Source organism: Maniola hyperantus, chromosome 26 (genome assembly GCF_902806685.2).
Source record: "Maniola hyperantus chromosome 26, iAphHyp1.2, whole genome shotgun sequence".
In the NCBI taxonomy this organism is placed as follows: Eukaryota; Metazoa; Arthropoda; class Insecta; order Lepidoptera; family Nymphalidae; genus Maniola; species Maniola hyperantus.
The window spans coordinates 4,341,552-4,358,967 of record NC_048561.1 but is presented as its reverse complement, the minus strand read 5'-3'; the positions used below and the strand labels follow the sequence as shown (position 1 = coordinate 4,358,967).

General features: G+C 40.5%; 2 protein-coding genes across 3 annotated transcripts in view; one reads left to right on the top strand and one right to left on the bottom strand.

The window, feature by feature from the left end:
- The window catches only part of LOC117994138 (phosphate carrier protein, mitochondrial-like), a 263,608-nt gene that overhangs the window by 133,801 nt on the left and 112,391 nt on the right, over positions 1–17,416 (bottom strand). The window lies entirely within an intron of this gene.
- On the top strand, positions 1,142–16,424 carry Golgin104 (Golgin 104). Of its 2 annotated transcripts, XM_069507830.1 has the most exons (15): positions 1,142–2,520; positions 3,100–3,312; positions 3,637–3,756; positions 5,063–5,171; positions 5,948–6,102; positions 7,657–7,766; positions 8,038–8,197; positions 9,189–9,326; positions 10,491–10,592; positions 11,418–11,508; positions 12,428–12,516; positions 13,611–13,817; positions 14,601–14,621; positions 15,075–15,221; positions 15,755–16,424. In XM_069507830.1, the coding sequence occupies exons 1-15, from the start codon at positions 1,372–1,374 to the stop codon at positions 15,824–15,826; spliced, it is 2,883 nt and encodes a 960-aa protein (XP_069363931.1). In that variant the 5' UTR covers positions 1,142–1,371; the 3' UTR covers positions 15,827–16,424. The 2 variants fall into 2 exon arrangements, with proteins under 2 accessions (XP_069363931.1, XP_034837904.1); XM_034982013.2 differs by lacking the exon at positions 14,601–14,621 and having other exon boundaries at positions 1,145–2,520.

Below are 17,416 nucleotides of genomic sequence, written 5' to 3'. Positions count from 1 at the left end.
AGACTGTAAATACTTTGATTTTACTGTAATTTTAATTAAAATGGGTTCTTTTAAAATAGTTGACACATAGTTTTGATTAATTCACATTATTTCATTATAATATGAGTTAAAAGGTGAATAATTTATTATAATAGTTATCTTTTTTTTAAATAACGATGTTTTTCGAAATTTTTTTATAGCAACATTTACTTTTTAGTCTGTGAAGTCTATGGTCTATATTTATTATTTCCATAGAGAATTTATTTCTATTATTTTAAAGCGCTTTTAGACCCAACAATATGCAGACGATGGTATTTCGTTGTCGGGTGGAAACACTCTCCGAATTTGTATAGATCGCCGACAACAGTAGAAATGAAATGGAGGCGCTACTTCAATATTGATATATGATATTTTTTCAATTACTAAAACCTCGTGTAAGCTGTCAAATTGCTCCAAACTCCATAATATTCTAAAACTTTTACACTGACATGCACTGGTGAATTACATGGATATTGTAATAACTTACAAAGTAACCTAAATGAACCTACCTACCTCCGTAGTAACTTTTAAGTTTTGCTTAGCATAGTACTTCTTGAATATAATTCCTCTGACACTGGTAGTCAAAATGAAACATCGTAAACTAGTTTATTGTTTTAATTAACTATAAGCATTTTTTTGAAATAAATATTAATTATTGTAATTTATTAAAACGCGAGATTTCGAGATTTAAAGCCTTTGAAACTATTTTTGAATCTCTTGATTATAAGGATTGAAATTTTTTAATACATCTACAAGAGATTTATATCCAGCAGTAGACGTCTATTGGTCGACGTAGTGATAAAGCGAGGTACCGACTTTTGCAGCACTGTGGTAAAAGTTTCAGCAACAAGTTTCCGCAACAAATTTCAGCAACAAGTGTCAACAAGTTTCGTAAGCAAGTTTCCGCAACAAGTTTCTGCAACAAGTTTTGTCAACAATTTACACCAACAAGTTTCGACAACACGTTTAAACAACAAGTTTCGGCAACAAGTATCAAGTCTTCAAATAGGTATTACGAACGCTCAATCGTAAAAAATGTAAAAAGCCGATTGACGTTTCCCACCGTTTTTCTGAGCAAAAGAGGGAAAAAATATTTATTGATCTCAAGTCGGAACTCGGAACTTGTTGTTGTTGGATTTATAGTTGTATCGCGTAAAGAACCTTAAGTTGCAATCGTTTGAAATTCGAATTGTTTTTTTGTAGTTGTTAAAAATCAAAATGGGAGATTGTTAATTGTGTTTTAAAAATAGTTTTACTAAAAAAACATGTTCTAGAATCACAATGGCGCAAGTTTTAGTAACAAAATCAACGTTTTTTAATTGGTAAATGCTAACATTAAGTGGATAACGTGAAATGTCCTTAGAATCGATTGAATGTGCCATCCATATTGATAACGTGGACGCAGTCGAAGGAAAAGAGAATGGATCGAAATCGGTTTTATCGTGCGATTCCGGCGTGGAGACCCTCGACTCAACTTCCGTTGCGGATCCTATGCCTGACTGCGATATGTCGCGCGAAAAGGTAGACAAACCCATGGAATTAAACATAGGATTTGGTGTTCTAGAAAGTGGCTCTGAATTATCCTCTCCAATTTCACTATCTTCGGATAAAGGTAACTGTTTTTTGAATTTCGAAGACAAAGGCGGTGCAATAGAAAATGTAGCATACTTAACTAATACAGATTTAATAAATGAATTGAATACAGAATCAGCTTGCAACAGTTCAAGTCATATAGAAGTTGTAAGGAAATCTCTCTATATGAATAGTGATAAAGCCTTAGCAACATCAACTGTTAGCCTAAACGAGCATAATGTTACTGAGAATAACTTTAATACCTCAATCAGTCGCAGTGCAGAGAATATATCTATTTTCCCAGAATCAGTAGCAAATGATGACGATTCAACAACCTCTAGTACCAAAGACCTCGATAAGGATAAAATTTTGTCAGACTTTTCATCCCAGAAAAGTAAAGTTAGTGCCACACAAAAAATTGTACCTGAAAATCCCCAAACACTAGACGTCCGATACGCGAGGTTACCTAAAGACCTCCTTGCACCAGATCTAGGAAGTATCGTGAAAAACGTTCATGGAATATTCTCATCCGTGAGCGGAAGTTTGAAGAATGCATACAATAATAGTCACAGAGTTTCACAGAAACCACAGATAAAAAACGTTAAAACCATAGCCAATGGAAAAATCATGAGTGATATTTTTGAGGATGCATCAGACGAAAAATTAAATGAAGTACTCGATAACACCCCCGTTGATTCAAATACTAATAGTACGTACAGTAACAGTATGGAATCAGTCTCAAAAGTTGGCAACGAAGAAGAAAATGACCCAAAGAATGAGATGTTAAGGTTGCAAATTGAATCGTTGGAACGGGTGTTGTTTGAGCAGCGGAAGGAGAATACATCGTTGAGGGAGAGAGTCAAACAACAGATGGATGAACTGCAAGCTAAAGATCAGACGTTCAAGGAGTTAGAGGCTAAAGTCGATTTGGTAAGATCATCTATCTCTAACAATAGAACTCAATATTATTAACTAGATGATGCCTGGATTTAGGCCTTTAAAAATCCTGTGGAAATCTTTGTTTTTCCGAAGTGCTTTTGAATCCTGAAAAGAGCAACCGCCGAGTTTCTTGCCGGTTCTTCTCGGTAGGAACAGTATTCTGAACCAGTGATAAATTAAACTAGTTGACGATTAAAAATCACTTGTAAAAGTATACTTGAAAAAAAAAAATCTATTCTATTCTATTGAACTCTTGATTGGAATCACCAACCTTGGACTCAATGTTAGGTCATTTTGCTTTGTTAATGAGTTCAGATTTGTATTCCAAAAATATCCAGATTATAAGTCACGCAAATTACTAATGCGCGCGGCCGCCATTTTAGTGACGTCAGCACTAGACTGAAGTTTCGAGCTGATGGTATATTTTTATTTCGGCTGACGTCATTTCGATGTTAATGAGACATGGTTCCAGCGCAATAGTGTGGGACTTATACAAAATGTATTTTGATTAGAAGTGTAAATAGTTAAATACACAGTTTCATCATTTTTACCCCATTTTTTGTGGTGCAGATGTGCAAGCGTGCAGAGCAAGCCCAGAAAGAGAAAGATGCAGCAGTGATGCGTTATGCCAGTGTGGAGTGTGCAGCTATTGAGGCTAAGAAGGCAGCAGAGGCAGCTACCAAGGCTGAACGTGCAGCCATCACAGAGAAAGAACTGCTCAATGCCAAGCTGAAGACTGCCAGGGATGAGAAACAGAGGATCTGCCAGCTTTATGATGATAAGGTAAGGAATCTGAAGCTTAGGTGGTGGTGATGGCTCCACGTCTAGATAACATGCTGCTATAAGGTATTAATCAATGCCAGAGTTGAGAAACAGAGGATCTGCCAGCTCTATGATGTCAAGGATAAGGAATCGGAGCTTAGGTGGTGGCAATGGCTGCCAACGCCAAATGCACTAACTAGATGGCAGAGGTGGTTGCCCTAATTTGACTTTGTCATATTTAGACTCATAACAACAAATTAAAACTAATTTACATAATGGTACAGAACCCTTAGTGTGCAAGTCTCGACTCGCACTTGACTGATTTTTTTTTTCTCTTTGTCCCAGTGCCATGAACTGCAGAACACGGAGCGCGAGGTGGCGAAGGTGCGCGAAGATTTGCGTGAGCTGGAGGGCAGGCTTAAATGGACACAAAGCAAACTGCGCATGGAGATTGACGCTTCCAAGGTACGACATATATTTTATCTATTTGTCCCAGTGACATGAACTGCAGAACTCGGAGCGCGAGGTGGCGAAGGTGCGCGAAGATTTACTCGAGCTGGAGGGCAGGCTTAAATGGACACAAAGCAAACTGCGCATGGATATTGACGCTTCCAAGGTATGACATATATTTTAGGGCTATGCACCTCAAAAGGGATAAAGGACCCTTATAGGATCACTATGTTGTCTCTCTGTCCAAACCGAACCCTAAAAAACTTTATTGTTAACAAAATTACAGAGAGTAAGAATACAGGATAGACTTAAAAAACAAAGGGCTAAACTAAAGTGATCTCTTCCAGGCAACCCATACTTAAGAACTTTTATTTATAAGGGCGGCCTTATCACTAAAGTGATCTCTTCCAGGCAACCCATACTTAAGAACTTTTATTTATAAGGGCGGCCTTATCACTAAAGTGATCTCTTCCAGGCAACCCATACTTAATAACTTTTATTTATAAGGGCGACCTTATCACTAAAGTGATCTCTTCCAGGCAACCCATACTTAATAACTTTTATTTATAAGGGCGACCTTATCACTAAAGTGATCTCTTCCAGGCAACCCATACTTAATAACTTTTATTTATAAGCGCGACCTTATCACTAAAGTGATCTCTTCCTGGCAACCCATACTCAAAAACTTTTATTTATAAGGGCGACCTTATCACTAAAGTGATCTCTTCCAGGCAACCCATACTTAATAACTTTTATTTATAAGCGCGACCTTATCACTAAAGTGATCTCTTCCTGGCAACCCATACTCAAAAACTTTTATTTATAAGGGCGACCTTATCACTAAAGTGATCTCTTCCAGGCAACCCATACTTAAGAACTTTTATTTATAAGGGCGACCTTATCACTAAAGTGATCTCTTCCAGACAACCCATACTTAAGAACTTTTATTTATAAGGGCGACCTTAACACTAAAGTGATCTCTTCCAGGCAACCCATACTCAAGAACTTTTATTTACTTAAGAACGTTTATTTCTTAACATCACATCTTACAACCAAGAGTTGGTTATTCCGGCGCTTCCTCCACTTGAGCATTACAGCAGAGTAACCAACTCCCATCGGCGGTGTTCCCACTAGATTACAACATGGGGTTATTCAAGGGGCGGACCAACAAATTCCTAAAAGGCCGGCAACGCATCGGCGGTTCCTCTGGTGCTGCAAATGTTCATGGGCGGCGGTAATCACTTAATATCAGGTGACCCGCCTGCTAGTTTGCTCGCTATCTGAACGCGAACTGTGTTATTAAGATTTGTTCATCTTCCAGGAGAGCACAGAACGCGCGGAGAAGCTAGCACAGCAGCTAACTGAGTTGGAAGCTGCTAAAGAGGCAGCCATTGCCAACTCCACCGATACCGCACGCGCGAAGCAGTTAGGTAACTAATCCATACTTCCATACTAATATTATGAATGCGAAAGTGTGTCTGTCCGTCTGTCTGTCTGTCTGCTAGCTTTTTACGGCTCATCCGTACAACCGATTTGGATGAAATGTGGTACAGAGATAGCTTGCATCCCGGGGAAGGACATAGGCTACTTTTCATCCCGGAAAAACAAAGAGTTCCCACGGGATTTTTAAAAACTAAATCCACGCGGACGAAGTCGCGGGCATTCTCTAGTAATATGTATGAATGTGATATAAATGTGAAAATGTGGATGTTTGGATGTTTGTTAACGTTAATCACGCATTAACGGCTGAACGGATTTGGATAAAATTTGAAATGGACATAGATTACACAGGCTACTAGTAGTAGTGGATTAACACATAGATAGTAACTATATATCACTAGATGATGCCCACGACTTCGTCCGTGTGGATTTAGGTCTTTAATAATCCCGTGGGAACTCTTTAATTTTCCGGGATAAGTAGCCTGTATCCTTCCCCGGGATGTAAGATAACAATGAGATGAAAGATTAAAAAAAATACCTCAATAGCTCAACGGGTAAAGCAGTGGACTGAAAACCAAAATGTCGACGGTTCAAACTCCGCCCGTTGCACTATTGTCGTACCTACTCCTAGCACAAGCTTAACGCTTAGTTGGAGAGGAAAAGCGAATATTAGTCATTTAACATGGCTAATACGGCTTTAAAAAAAAAAAAGATGTTTATCACTTTTGGCAGTGTACTGTACAACCTAAAAGGAATCTTGTTACAGAAAATGAACTGAAAGAAAGCCAGGCCGCTCTCATAATGTGTCGACACGAGAAAGAGGAGTTGGAGCGGAGACTGAGTACCACTATACAGCAGCTGGACATCTGTAGGAAGGAACGGGACGACTCCACTGCAGCGCTTGTTGAGGCCAACAAACAGGTAAGTCCATACTAATATTGACGCTATCTCTTCTTCTTCTCTCTCTGGGCTGGTTTCCGCACTTAAGTGGGCTCAGTTCGGTGCTTTCTTCATACAAACGTAGGAGGGTAATTATTACATTACTTGATATTGTATGCTCAAAACTAAGTATCATATCGGTTTGGTAAATGGATGACTTAAAAAGAGCAACCGCCGAGTTTCTTGCTGGTTCTTCTCGGTAGGAACGGCATTCCAAACCAGTGGTAAATTAAACTAGTTAACGATTCATAAGAACTTGTAATACTAATAAGTCTACTTAAATAAAAATAAATTCTATTCTATTCTGTCTTGCTATTATCTAGGTTTATTGATATGTTAAATATTGAAAAAAATATTGATTTTAAAGTTATGAGCCTCAAAAGATTCCTATTTTAATTATAACACTAAATTTATGACAACTTTGGGCGTAAATAAATAAGATTAGGGGTATGAAAATTCTAATACAATTTAACATTAGACATACCTTCCATTAGTTGAAATATCTTTATTTTGCAAACATAGATTTAGTATTTTTTTCTGAAAAATACTTTTTCTAAACCCTTGATTTCAGTGAAAATCATCGTGCCTCTCACATTTCTCATACAATGTCAAGTGAAATGCAAACAGGTTAGGTCGAGCGTACTGAGACACCTTAAACGTTTCTGTCTGTTGTGCGTGCATACCTCCCCGTTGAAGTCTTCACTCCAACCAAGTAAACCGCTCAGGTTGCCGAGGGCTTCACGGAGTGAGGTCGGAGAACCCAAATGTGCACTCTAGGAGCACGTGCGTCGGTGTTTCATCGACCGCCACGCAGGCCCTGCACAGAGGACTGTCGGTGACACCTATTTTTTTTTTTTTATTTTTTTTTTCATTTATTTGGATCACTAACAGCTAATCATATACATCAAATACAAATTTAACAATACAAAAGTTTTAAGATAATATGACGAGCTAATTAAAAGTAATCACCGCATGCGAATGTGTCAGGTAATTTTACTACTAAAAAAAAGTTACTTAATTAAAAAATAATAATAATATAAATAATATAAATAAATAAACTCTAAACTAATAAACAAATGTAGGTAAGCAGTTCACATGGCATCAAGACACCTATAACGAAAAAGTGTTTTTTTTAGTGGGCTATGCCCTGTTATGAGTCCCAACACCTTCCTGAGTTTACCACTGTACAGGCGGAGTAGTTTGTTAGTTTGCCATTTGCCGACCTTACACGATTTATAGATTTTTAGACTAAAAAAATATTGGCACCGATTCCGTTGTCTTTCTCTAAACTAAATTTAGGGTATCTGCATCCTTTTCTTTTTAACAATGCTAAAAAGGGACAGAACATGAACTTTACATTTAAAGACTCTAAATTTTAGTGCACACTACAAATTTAAACTAAAATCACAGGTTTTACCATCTAAAAATTAAATTCAAAACTGTCAAACTGCGTCTGTCCTTTTCATATTACATTAGTAAGAAGAGGATGCGAATACTCTAAAATTAGGTTGTGCTCAGAATCAGTACCATTGTCAGGTGGAATGCCTAAAGGAAAGCAACGTTCGTCTGGAAGAGGAAGCGGCAGAACTGGCGGCATTGAGAGCTCAAGCGGCCCTCGCTGACACCCTGAGCGCGCAGTTGCAGAGGTAAGCAGCGAAATAACACTCTCAACGACACTGAGGGTGAGATCTATAGAGCGCACTCTGACTTTGCTTACATTTAAGACAGAGTTAAAATGAGACAGATTTATGTGAGAGCTATAGCTCTGTCTTGTTTTAACTCTGTCTTAAGTTAAGTCAGTGTGCGCTCTATAGATCTCACCTTTAGAATGATCGAGGAAAATTACAAGAAAAATTATTCCTTTTTAGGGTTCAGTACCCACAGTACAGTATAAAAATATTTGACATTTGTTTGTAGGGAGACAGAGCGCGCATGCCTCGCGGAGCAAGCTTTAAGCGCGGAACGTGCTCGCGCGGAGACGTGCTCTAGAAGAGAAGCAGGCGCTCTTGAACACGCGGCCCGTCTGACCGCGCAGCATGTGGCGTCCAGAGCTTGCGCCAGTGAGCACGAGGCTAAGGTTATCACTAACCATTCTCAAAAATTTTTTTTTTTCAAAATTGAAATAATTTATTCAAAACTAGCTGATGCCCGCGACTTCGTCCGCGTGGATTTACGTTTTTCTAAATCCCGCGGGAACTTTTTTATTTTCCTGGATAAAAAGTAGCCTGTGTGTTAATCCAGGGTATAATCTATCTCCATTCCAAATTTTAGCCAAATCCGTCCAGTAGTTTTTGCGTGATGGAGTAACAAACATACACACACACACACACACGCGCACACCCACACCCACACACACACACACGCGCACACATACAAACTTTCGCCTTTATAATATTAGTGGGGATAGGTTATAAATTCGATGGTCGGTTTGGATTTGTAAGATTACGCGAACTTAAAACTAAAGCTAGGGGGGTTCGCGCCAAGGTCTGAGGAACCCCCCCACCCGCACAGCCCCCGCGCTAACCCGGTGCGGACGAGCCGGGGGGGCTGTGCGGCTGTGATCTCGACCTTTCGCGTACTATACATGTCCGTGACATAATGAGTTAGTCCGCGTGGATTTAGGTTTTTAAAAACCTGTGGGATTAAAATCATCGAGTTTTTGATTTTATTTTTATTTTATTCGGAGAACCAACAGCTTACATTAATCCATACTAATATTATAAATGCAAAAGTGTGTCTGTCTGTCTGTTTGTCTGTCTGTCTGTCTGTCTGTCTGCTAGCCTTTCACGGCCAATCCGTTCAACCGATTTTGACGAAATTTGGTACAGAGATAGCTTGTATCCCGGGGAAGGACATTATCCCGGAAAAGCAAAGAGTTCCCACGGGATTTTAAAAACCTAAATCCACGCGTACGAAGTCGTGGGCATCAGCTAGTCTATTATAATCTTAAAATTAAGTAACTACAAGCTAATAAAAGGTTTTCACAATTTTGCAGGATAAAAATTAGTCATTGTCTTTCTCCAGGTCCACCTGACAAACTAAATCTAACAGTGCTTCTATTGTTCTAGGCTCAAGCACTCGCAGCGGACAACGCTTCTCTTCGTGAGAAAATCGAAGCACTGGAGAGTGAAGCGGAGAGATTGAAGGCAGCGCTAGCAGAGGAGACGGAGAGACGGTTTAAGGAGAACAGGGTGCTTGCTAGGAAGGTGAGTCTTATCTATTATGCTTCTCTTCGCGAGAACATCGAAGTTTTGGAGAGCGAAGCGGAGAGATTGAAGGCAGCACTAGCAGAGGAGATGGAGAGACGGTTCAAGGAGAACAGGGTGCTTGCTAGGAAGGTGAGTCTTATCTATTATGCTTCTCTTCGCGAGAAAATCGAAGCGTTGGAGAGCAAAGCGGAGAGATTGAAGGCAGCGCTAGCAGAGGAGACGGAGAGACGGTTCAAGGAGAACAGGGTGCTTGCTAGGAAGGTGTCTTATCTATTACGCTTCTCTTCGCAAGAAAATCGAAGCGTTCTCGAAATCCTCTCTAATATAAAGAAATTAACTATTCCCTTCTGCTGAAGTACAAAAAGCCCTATGAGCCGCACTGCATCCGATCCGAGTCCGAGAAAATACGTTCCTTTTTGTTTTGTGTGGTAGCTTATGTCATATCTCGTAGATAATCGCTGGTAATCTCACGGATGACGGATAGAACTCGGATGACAGAAGTGCAGTGCGTAATCGCCGTTACGTCTTACAGTGGAATTCATAGTCAAGGGGCTTCTTTAGTAGAGGATGATTCAAACGACATGTTTTTTGCCCAAGCACCATTATAAAAAAAAAAAAAAAAAAATTATTTCAAATATTAATATTATAAAATGGCAGTTTATTGCTACTACCGTCTAGCCTATGGGTTAATAAGTAAAACCTTAGAGTATTTAAACTAATAGAGAGGAAATATCTATGGTTTTACCGTGTACTTTTTAACACAGAAAATGGCGGCGCTTGTTCCTAGTATCTGTCATACAAAAGATTAGGTTATTTATTTACAAGAAAAACAAGTACTTACGCTCTAAAAGCAAATAGCGGATTGTGCCGAAACCCGTTTTTATAGTTATGTTGAAATGTAGTGTTGTCTGTTACACACATACGAAGATTTCAATAAACTTGAGCTAGTTTCCGATCCGCTATTTTCTATAGGACATTAAGGCAACTCTTTATATCTCTATGAGTAAAACGACATGTGTCATATTGTACCTTTATGCAATGCATTAAGATTGTGTATGTCACAAAATCCGAATCGTCCTGCAAAGAATCCCGATTGTCGGTGTAAGCCACTGAGTTATCAGCACTATCAGTCAGTTATAGTTGAGTTTTTTTTTGTGGTAGGTGGCAGAACTTACCGAGGACGCAGCTGAGGCCAACAAGAAGCTCGAGTGGGAGACGGGGGAGAACAGCGTGCTGAAGAAGAAACACGCCAGTGCCATTAAGGTAACCTGAATAAGACACACACGCCATGCACCCACGCACACGCACGCACCCACACACACACACACACCCACACACATATGTCTTGCATCACAAGAATAGAATAATATGTTTTATTCAAGTAAACTCTTTACAAGCGCTTTGGAATCGTCGGGTAGTTTTAATTTACCACTGGTTCGGAATGCCGTCCCTACCGAGAAGAACCTGCAAGAAACTCGGCGGTTGCTCTTTTTAATTTTTCAATGTTTACAATGTTATACCATACTATACAAGCCATTGTAGCCCCGTGCATTGCTGGAGCGAGTCAAATCCAAACTTAAAAGGGCGGGAACAGTCCCCAAAACCGTTTTGTAATTGTATAACATTAAAATTTGCGATTACAAACTTATATTTGCAGTTGGAGATAATTTAAGGCAACAAAATAATTACTCGTATCCTTCCAAGGCGCGGAAACCTCGCGAGCCCGACTCTCACTTAGCCGGTTTTTACTTTCATCATGATCATGATCAACCCATCGCCGGCTCACTGCAGAGCACAGGTCTCCTCTCAGAGTGAGAAGGGTTTGGCCATAGCTGGCCATGTGCGGATTGGTAGACCTCACGCACCTTAACATTATGGAGAACTCTGTTTCCACACGATGTTTTCCTTCACCGTTAAAACAAGTGATATTTAATTATTTAAAACGCACATAACTCCGAAGAGTTAGGCCTAGGTGCGTGCCCGGGATAGAACCCCCGACCTCCGATTAGAAGGCGGACGTCCTAACCACTAGGCTATCAAAATTTTTTTTACTTTATGAACTCGAAATTGTATTTGTGCATATTACAGGAACTAAATCGCGAACTCCAACGCGCTTTGAAACGCATCGAGCAGTTGGAGTCCAAACTAGTTCAGAACGACAGCACATCCACTAGAACTGGTGAGAAATATATAACTACCCGTATTTTTATTTTATTTCATTCATTATAGGTATACGCTTGACCACAATCACACCTGATGGGAAGTGATGATGTGGCCTAAGATGGGATTGTAATAGGGATGATGACTACTTTAGCGTTTAAACTATCGTGAGTGATACGACCCCGGATGGGTTCGGAACTAGTCGGGCTAACGTCGACTAAATACTTGACTAAAGCCGGTGACAGATATTGTATATAATGATGACTACTAGTCAAATCAGCGCCTGTTTATCAAACATCAAAACGTACTTAGTAGGTACGTGAAATTCTATAACATACTGGAATGTGACGTCACATCATAATGACGTACTTTTTTAGTTTAATCGATAATTTAAAATGGTTATTACTCCTAAAACTAACAAAGGACGTGGATTTTACGTATTTTGGAGGACCCTCTATTTAATAATCACTGAGAAATAATCTATTTTTGACTAGCTTACGCTCGCGACTTCGTCCGCGTGAACTACACTAATTTCAAACCCCTATTTCACCCCCTTAGGGGTTGAATTTTCAAAAATCCTTTCTTAGCGAATGCCTACGTCCGTACGTAGCTATCTGCATGCCAAATTTCAGCCCGATCCGTCCAGTAGTAGGCATGTTTGTTACGCGATTACTCCGTCAATTATGAACCGATTTTGATGATTCTTTTTTTTGTTTTGCAGGACATACTTCAGAGGTGGTCCCATTTTAATTTGGTAAAGATCTGATGAATATCTTCGGAGATGGAGAACGGAACTCCTCAACGGATAAGAGTAAATTGCTCGCGATCAGTGTAATAGCTTTGTAAACAGTGGGGTTTTAACCAGGCATAGCATATTTTAAACCGACTTAAAAAAAGGAGGAGGTTCTCAATTGAAATGTATGTTTTTATTATGACAGGTTCAGTGTCGTCTCTCAGTAGCGGAGAAACGCCTCCCAACGACGAGAGGATGCAAAACGGTCACACTGATGTGTTGCCTGATGTACAGGTAAGCGTTTCTTGAAATTACTACTACTGATAACTCCACGCAGACGAAGTCGCAGGCATCAGCTAGTTAACCATAAAGGCCGGACTGCATTACAGCGGTGCCGTCACTTCGCTTCAATATATTCTTTCGTCGGTATATATACTTAACTATAGTTCGCGGCAGGTCGAAATGTCAATCGGGGTATGAGGCGGGGTGGGGGGGGGGGGGGGGGGGGGGGCGTACACCCGCACGTCACCCGCGCTCGCCCGTACAGGGTTATAACGGGGGTTATGTGGGGTGTCCCTTGCCCGATTGCCATCTCGACTTGTCGCGTACTATGTGTACTATAATTTGTCCCCTGACGTTATGTTGTCACCACTCCAAATCACACAATAATAAACCCAAAATTTAATAGTGTGTTACAAAGTATGTAGTTATTAAAAAAATGTAGTAATATTAATGTTTTTTGATTAATTATTATTATATTACAGATAAAGCAATCGAATGTTCTTGATAAATTGTTTCCAAAGGTTAGAGAGCCTTTAAATAAGTAACAATAGAGATTCGGCTGTCGTCATTTAGTTTGGCAATAAAAAAACTCATGTAGAAAATGTGAATGAAATTAATTGTACTTATTATTTACATAATTGTATTGTACTAGCTTATACTCGCGACGACTACACAAGTCTAGTGTGGACTACAAAAATTTCAAACCCCTAAACCCCTTTGGGGTTGAATTTTCAAAAATCCTTTCTTAGCGGATGCCTACGTCATAATAGCATGCCGAATTTCAGATCGATTCGTCCAGTAGTTTGAGCTGTGCGTTGATAGGTCAGTCGGTCAGTCAGTCACCTTTTCCTTTTATATATTTAGATTTTGTAATTCATATGTTTTAAAATTTTGTATAGTGCGTACATTCTGATATCTCACTCGCCATTTCAGCTCTGTGTCAATTGTCATGTCAAACTTTTGATTTATAAGTAATATGGCGAGTGATATCTCAAAAAAAATTATTGCATTGTAGTTTTGACATTTTTTGTGTATTTTTCCTGTATCTGTGTAGAAATTAGGAGCTAAATCAATAAATTATTCAATTTCGTCATGTTATTTCCTAGACGCGCGAGCCCGACCGCCAAGCCTTGGTAGAACGCATAGTTTCCTTGCAACGAGCGGCCGCCGCGCGTTCCGAGCGGTGCGAGTTCTTGCAAGAGCACTGCGCTCAGCTGACGAGGGAGCTGCGGGGCAAGAACCGACTGCTGAGGGCCTTGTTGCCTTCCCTGCCCCCCGCCGCTCTGGCGTCCGCTCACGCCGAGGAGCACAAGGTAATGTGACCCTTGACCCCCTACACATGGTGACCCCCTACAGGTGTTGGGGTCCTACAGGTACCGAACCCGGACAGGTGCTGTCTCCCTACACATGGTGACCCCCTACAGGCGCGGACCACATACAGGTGTTGGGGTCCTACAGGTACCGAACCCGGACAGGTGCTGTCTCCCTACACATGGTGACCCCCTACAGGCGCGGACCACATACAGGTGTTGGGGTTCTACAGGTACCGACCCCTTACAGGTGCTGACCCCCTACTGATACCAAATCCCACATCCGCTGACACCTATAAGAGTAATGCTCAGTTGAGAGAGCTCTGAGGTAAGAACCGACGGCTAAGGGCCAAAAAGCGGACGCCGCGCGTTCCGAGCGGTGCGAGTTCTTACAAGAGCACTGCGCTCAGTTGACGAGAGAGCTACGGGGCAAGAACCGCCTGCTGAGGGCCTTGCTGCCGTCCCTGCCCTCCACCGCGCTCGAGTCCGCTCACGCCGACGAGTACAAGGCAATGTGACCCTTAATCCCCTACAGGCACTGACCCCCTACACATGGTACACACCCCCTACAGGCGCGGACCCCATACAGGTGTTGGGGTTCTACAGGTACCTCCCTATATGCCCCGTTTGACAGACGCTATATTTCTGACCCTTTCAAATGGTTCTTCTAGAAAGTTAGAAAGAATATCAGTTCATTTTGTTCTGATATTCTATCTAACGAAACCTGCCAAAATTATCCTCATAATAATACTAATTTTTTTTTAATTTCTGCCGTGCTGCTTTTAGCCGAGAAGGAAATTCACTAAGGTAATGCAAAAAAAATTCTCTCCCTTAGGGATGATTTATGCCAGCACGTGGCGGGCGCGGTCCGAGGCACGTACGAGACACGGATTCAAAACATCAGGAACATTTTATATGAAGCAGTTGATGCTTCACCGTGTGGCGTCCGTGCCCGTGGCAGCCACGTCCTGGCATAAATCATTCCTTAAATTCCACGCCAGATCTGTGGTCCCACCGTTTTGACTCACTGGTGGTTCTACGGTATACCACTTCTCTGATTAGTAAATATTTGTGATATTTTTTTGTCAGACAGTACATAGAGATACGAGATAGCAATATTTATCGTACTTTTTTCTCGTACAACAGAAAGAGTTAGAAATATTTGTGATTATTGTGTTACAATAATCATATTGTGATACTTTTTTGCCAGAGAACAGATAGAGATAGCAATATTTATCTTACTATTTTCTCGTATAACAGAAAGAGATAGCGCGCCTGGGAGGCGGTGCGATGGCGGCTGTATGGGGCGGAGACCCGGCCGGCATGACACTAGAATTGTCACTAGAAATGAACAAACGACTGCAGGCAGTGTTGGAAGACACGCTGCTTAAGAATATTACGCTTAAGGTGAGTGTACACAGTGAACGCGTGATATAAGTCCCGCAAATTCCTAAATTGCGTGGCCGCCATTTTAGTGACGTCAGCACTAGACTGAAGTTTCGAGCTGATGGTATATTTTTATTTAAATATAGTCAAAAATGACGTCATTTAGATATTAATAATAAACTTATTAAACGTTATTGTATAAATTCACCGTATCTTAAATAATGTTTTCTATATTTATGTTTAAAATTGTTCTCATGTAAGTGAACTTTTGTTCTTTTTTGAGAAAATAAAGTCTTTAAACCTAAACTTAATAAACATGGTTCCGGCGCAATAGGAATTTGCGAACCTTAAACTTCCGTTCGATTTTTTTTAATCCCGTGGGAACTCTGACATTCTGAGACAAAAGTAGCCTATGTCCCCTGAAATGCAAGCTATCTCTGTACCAAACCTCAAAATGGATTAAAATTTAAATGGATGGATTAGAAAAGCTAGCAGACAGACAGACACACCTTCGCATTTATTTAATTAGTATGTATTACTTTTTTATTTGACAGGAAAACATGGATACTTTAGGGGAAGAGATATCCAGGCTGCGAGAGCAAATGAAAAGTGATGACAAGAAATAACTTTATTTTTACTATTATTATGTGGATGTAAATATATTTATTGGGAGGTCGATCCGCTGCCAGCGGTCTATAGTTCGCAGTCAAGAGTTCTGCGGTCAAAACTCGATATCGATCTATAAAAAAAAGAATTATCAAAATCGGTTCATAATTGGCGGAGAAATCGCGTAACAAAAATACAAAAAAATAAAAAATATAAAAACATACAGTCGAATTGAGAACCTCCTCCTTTTTTTGAAGTCGGTTAAAAATAGCGGCAGTTTCCTGAAAGGCCGGCAATGCATCGGCGGTTCCTCTGGTGCTGAAAATGTTCATGGGCGGCGGTAATCACTTAACATCAGGTGACCCGCCTGCTCGTTTGCTCGTTATCTCTATTGAAAAAAGAGAGTGAGAGAAAAAAGTTTGTGGGGTCTGAAGTCTGAACCACAGAACTGTGACCTCTAGATCTCTGGCGGTGTGGTCGACGACTAAGGGCCAGCGCAAACACACGGGATTGGAGTGGAGACGAGTTCTTTTTAATAACTACTCAAACTCAGACTAATTTAAGTAAAATAGCAAGTTACATATTACGAAAAGGCTTTTTAGAAAGAAAGAGAAGAAAACGTTTATTTTTTAAAGCTGTACCACACATTACCAGTTAGGTTATCCCGGCGCCTCTAATACTTAAGTAGTAAAGTCAAAAGATCTCAAGAAGAAGCGCCGGAATAAAGTATTTTATATGATTTTTCACATGCTGCTTGTGAATTGGAAAAAAGGAAAAACTGACTGACTGACTTATCTATCAATATACAGCTCAAACTTATGGACGGATCAGGCTGGAATTTGGCATGCAGATAGCTATTATGACGTGGACATCTTGTAAGAAAGGATTTTTGAAAATTCAATGCCTGAGGGGGGAATATAGGGGTTTGAAATTTATGTGATCCACGCGGTTTAAGTCGTGGGTATCTTCATTCTGGGCTGGTTTCCGCACTTAAACGTTTCCGTCTGTTGTGCGTGTAGTCGTGGGTATAAGCTAGTATTAAATAATATGCTCCACAAATACTTTTTTTGATAAATAACAAAAATGTATTAATTGTACCTACTTGAAATTTAATTTATCGGGGTATGAGGTGGGGGGACGCCCCGCACACCTGCACGTCACCCGTGCTTCCCGCACCGGGTTAGCGCGGGGGCTGTGCGGGTGTGCGGGGCGTCTCCTCCTCAATTTAGAGCCTCGATAGCTCAACGGTTAAAGGAGCGGACTGAAAACCGAATGGTCGTCGGTTCAAACCCCACCCGTTTCACTATTGTCGTACCGAATAGCACAAGCTTTACGCTTAATTTGAGGGAAAGGGGAATATTAGTCAGCAATTAACTTGGCTAATATTCTTTAAAAAAAAAATTGCAATCTCAACCTGTAGCGTACCTATTATACTGGCAAAGGCGCTTAGTTTGAGTTGTTATCAAGAAAGACACCGTGCTTTGGCTCTGCCGGTGTGCGTGCACCTTAATGAACTAAACTAGCAAGCAGAGAAAACGGGTAAGTCACAAAAATCTTAATTTCTAGACATTAGACCCAATTCCGTTGTTCACAATCTCCAAACTTAACTA